General features: G+C 46.6%; 1 protein-coding gene across 1 annotated transcript in view; it reads right to left on the minus strand.

The window, feature by feature from the left end:
- The window catches only part of LOC118420641 (cAMP-regulated D2 protein-like), a 1,805-nt gene extending 706 nt beyond the window's left edge, over positions 1-1,099 (minus strand). Inside the window, exon 1 of the mRNA XM_035827512.1 lies at positions 16-1,099. Coding sequence (XP_035683405.1) covers positions 16-1,033 — 1,018 coding nt within the window. The 5' untranslated portion in view covers positions 1,034-1,099. The remainder of the gene's footprint in view (positions 1-15) is intronic.
- Between the last annotated feature and the right edge of the window lie 2,321 nt (positions 1,100-3,420).

A 3,420-nucleotide genomic window follows, 5' to 3' on the forward strand; every position in this document is an offset into this window, starting at 1 on the left:
CCGATTATCAGAGGCTTCTTTTGAACTTTCCGTTTTCAAACGCGTCGACCACCTGGCCAGCGACGAGGTCTCCGTCTACAGTCGGTCCCCACGGCTCGAACAGTTCGATCAGATCGAAAGGATTCACAATCTTTAACCTCACGGCATACTGAGCGTCTAAAACTTGGGAGGCTGAGGCGGCCCTTAAACACTGCATGTTTCCTACAGCACAGTTTAGTTGCTGGGAAAACTCGTCCCCATAAATAAGGGCCTCGACCCTACCTTTGAATGTTAAGGAGAGAGGAGGACTCGCGGCGATGGCTCCGTGGAACAGGTGGTCGCTTTTGTTTACCGTCATGTGAAGGACGACCGAGTAAGCGCCCGCACTCTGTCCGTAGATCGTGACCCGATCTTTGTCACCGCCGAACTCTGCGATGTTGTCCTGGACCCACTGTAACGCCGCTATCTGATCCAGGATGCCGTAGTTCCCAGTCGCCGCGCCCTCCCCCTGCCCCGCCACCAGGAAACCCAAGGCACTCAGCCTGTAGTTGGCCGCCACAACAACGGTTCTGGTCTTATTCGCAAGGAATCTCCCGTCGTAGAGAGGTCCCATGGCTGATCCACCCCAGAAATTACCTCCGTGTATCCAGAAGATTACTGGCAGCTTGCTTTTGTCCGTGTTTACTGGCATGAAGACGTTCAGGTACAGACAGTCCTCGCTCCTTTTCCTGCTGGGCGGACATTGCCCGATGGAGTCCGCGTCGTCAGGGCCGCACTCGTGCTGCATACAGGCGGCGCTCGGGGCCGTGGCGTTGTAAGTGCCGCTCCATTTTGCTGGGGGCTGCGGGGGTTGCCATCGGAGACTCCCGACGGGCGGAGCAGCAAAGGGCACCCCGAGAAACATCGCCCCCTGCTGCACATAGACGCCCCGGACGGGCCCGTACATGGTGTCGACAACGGGGCCGTCGGCAGCGTGGTCCTCGGCAGGGCTGGGGTATAACACATCCAGTATACCCAGGAATATCCCCAGAAATATCAACTCTAACTTGGCCATTGTTGTGACGACTGTGCACTCAAGATAGAAGCAAATGAAGTGACCCCTGGATGATGACTTGTCGGACTTTGTGCACCGTGAGAAAACACACAGTAATAAATTACAACACGCAGGTACACGTGAAGAAGGAGACTTTGCCCAGTGCACACTAAAACATGGAACAGACTCAAATGTGGGGTCTCACACTTCATAAACAGTACTTTGGTGCTGTTTCCTTATCACTTATCTACCACGTGTGCATAGACCCTTTTGAGAATATCTAACTAACAAGTCAGGTGTACCAAGTATATTTTGCCTTCGCTAGACGGTTATGTTTTCGGTAGGACGGTAGCGTTTCTGTGTGTGTTTGTAGAAAAAGAGCATAATTGAAGGATGTAGGAATGGATTGTTTTGATATTTGGTCCTTGATGAGACCTTAAAACGGTTACATTTTGGCCCCCCTAGCGCGTTGCTACGATACTACAGCGGAACTTCCAGGTTTGATACAGTATCTCGAGTGCTGAACATGCTTTGTTCGTGATGTTTTACTTGTAGAAAGATCTTGAGGCCGAGAGTAAGTGGTATAGGTTTGTGCCCTCTAGTGTTTGATGCCAGTATTTCTGATGATGACATGGACAAAAATGACTAGAATGACCAGAGACTGCAGGTAGCCAATGATTGCCATGGTTACGGACCAGCTAAAGACATCAGGATGTTTCATCAGCACCATGGTCAGCACCAAGCGTTGTGTCTTGCAATGAAAAGTTGTTAGTGACTGCACCTTTTCCTTTTTTAAAAGGAGTTTGCTCAGTGGCTCAAGGCCATTGACCACTTCTGGACACTGAACTACGCTCACTAGTAGCACCTCTTCTCCCTAAGTCAGAAACATCGAGCTTCGTTCCTTTCTTCAACAAAGGTGCCAGCTTATGGTCTTGTGTCACACACTCTATTTGTTGGAGAACAGTCCAGTTTCAGTGAATCCTGAGATCAAGAGTAATATGATCCTTCGAGGGACAGCACCGATGACACCGCCTTTGTTTGGAAAGAACCGAATCTAGACAGCTTTTGGGTCACAAAACCTGGTTTAAACCACAAAGCATCACAGTTGAACATTGAAATGTTCTGAATCACGAACTTGTATAGAACTTGAATGTTTATCAGCAATACTTTCCGTAAACTTAGACATTTTCTGCAACGACAGAAATATTGAAACAATAGTGTTTTGGTTCATGAAAATATCATTTATTTTCTGTCAAGTGTGATCAGGTCATTACAATGACATCATGAGAAATAAATACAGTATTACCAATGATGATACTTATGGATGGACAAAAGGGCAACTTACAATTGACCCTTTCATTCCATTTTATGCATATTAAAAGTATCAACAAACATCAAAATGAACCATGTTAATGTAACTGACAAATATACCGGGTAGTTCTGAAGACAACTGGCAAAGCAAAAGATTGTGACTTGATTGTGATTTTTCATGACCTATAAAGCTTTTGTCTGGGCATAGTGAATGTTGCTGGATGCTAAAGGTAATGAGACATAAATAATTCCATCCTCCTATAGGACATAGTAACTTTTTGGATTTGGAAAAAAAGTCTGTCAGAAATGTAAAAATCTCAACTGTCCATTTTGATGATCTGGTTTAAACAGGAAAAAGACAAGAGGAGAAAGAAGCAATGGAAGACAAGGACAGATAAAAAGTTGATGCCAGTCTCTATCAAATTTCAGCCAGGGTCCATCAGATTATTACTACTTGGGCTCCTTACACTGAGGCTCCCTACACTGGGGCTCCTTACACTGGGGCTCCTTACACTGGGGCTCCTTACACCGGGGCTCCTTACACCGGGGCTCCTTACACTGGGGCTCCTTACACTGGGGCTCCTTACACCGGGGCTCCTTACACCGGGGCTCCTTACACCGGGGCTCCTTACACTGGGGCTCCTTACACTGGGGCTCCTTACACCGGGGCTCCTTACACCGGGGCTCCTTACACTGGGGCTCCTTACACTGGGGCCCCTTACACTGGGGCTCCTTACACGGGGGCTCCTTACACTCACTGCACTGAAACGTTGTGCACGGCACCCATCCTAATTAATCTTCAAGTGTACATCCAAAAAGATAATGAGTCCAAAACTTTACATTTAATACAGATGGTCTTAATAAATGATACAACATGGAATCTTACAAAAACCATCAGGATTGAAACAACAAATGTTTCACATCATGTTGGGCCTTGGCAAAGATTCTAAATCATGGACAAAGAGCATTTAGGTTTGACACAACCAGGTACCGTTTTTTGAACATCTCTATATTCATGATTACTGAAATATTGTGTAAGACGTACTTACACACATAAAATAAACCAGACATTTATGTCTGTATCAGCTGACATATGC

The sequence above is a fragment of the Branchiostoma floridae genome, chromosome 1 (assembly GCF_000003815.2).
Source record: "Branchiostoma floridae strain S238N-H82 chromosome 1, Bfl_VNyyK, whole genome shotgun sequence".
Lineage (NCBI taxonomy): Eukaryota > Metazoa > Chordata > Leptocardii > Amphioxiformes > Branchiostomatidae > Branchiostoma > Branchiostoma floridae.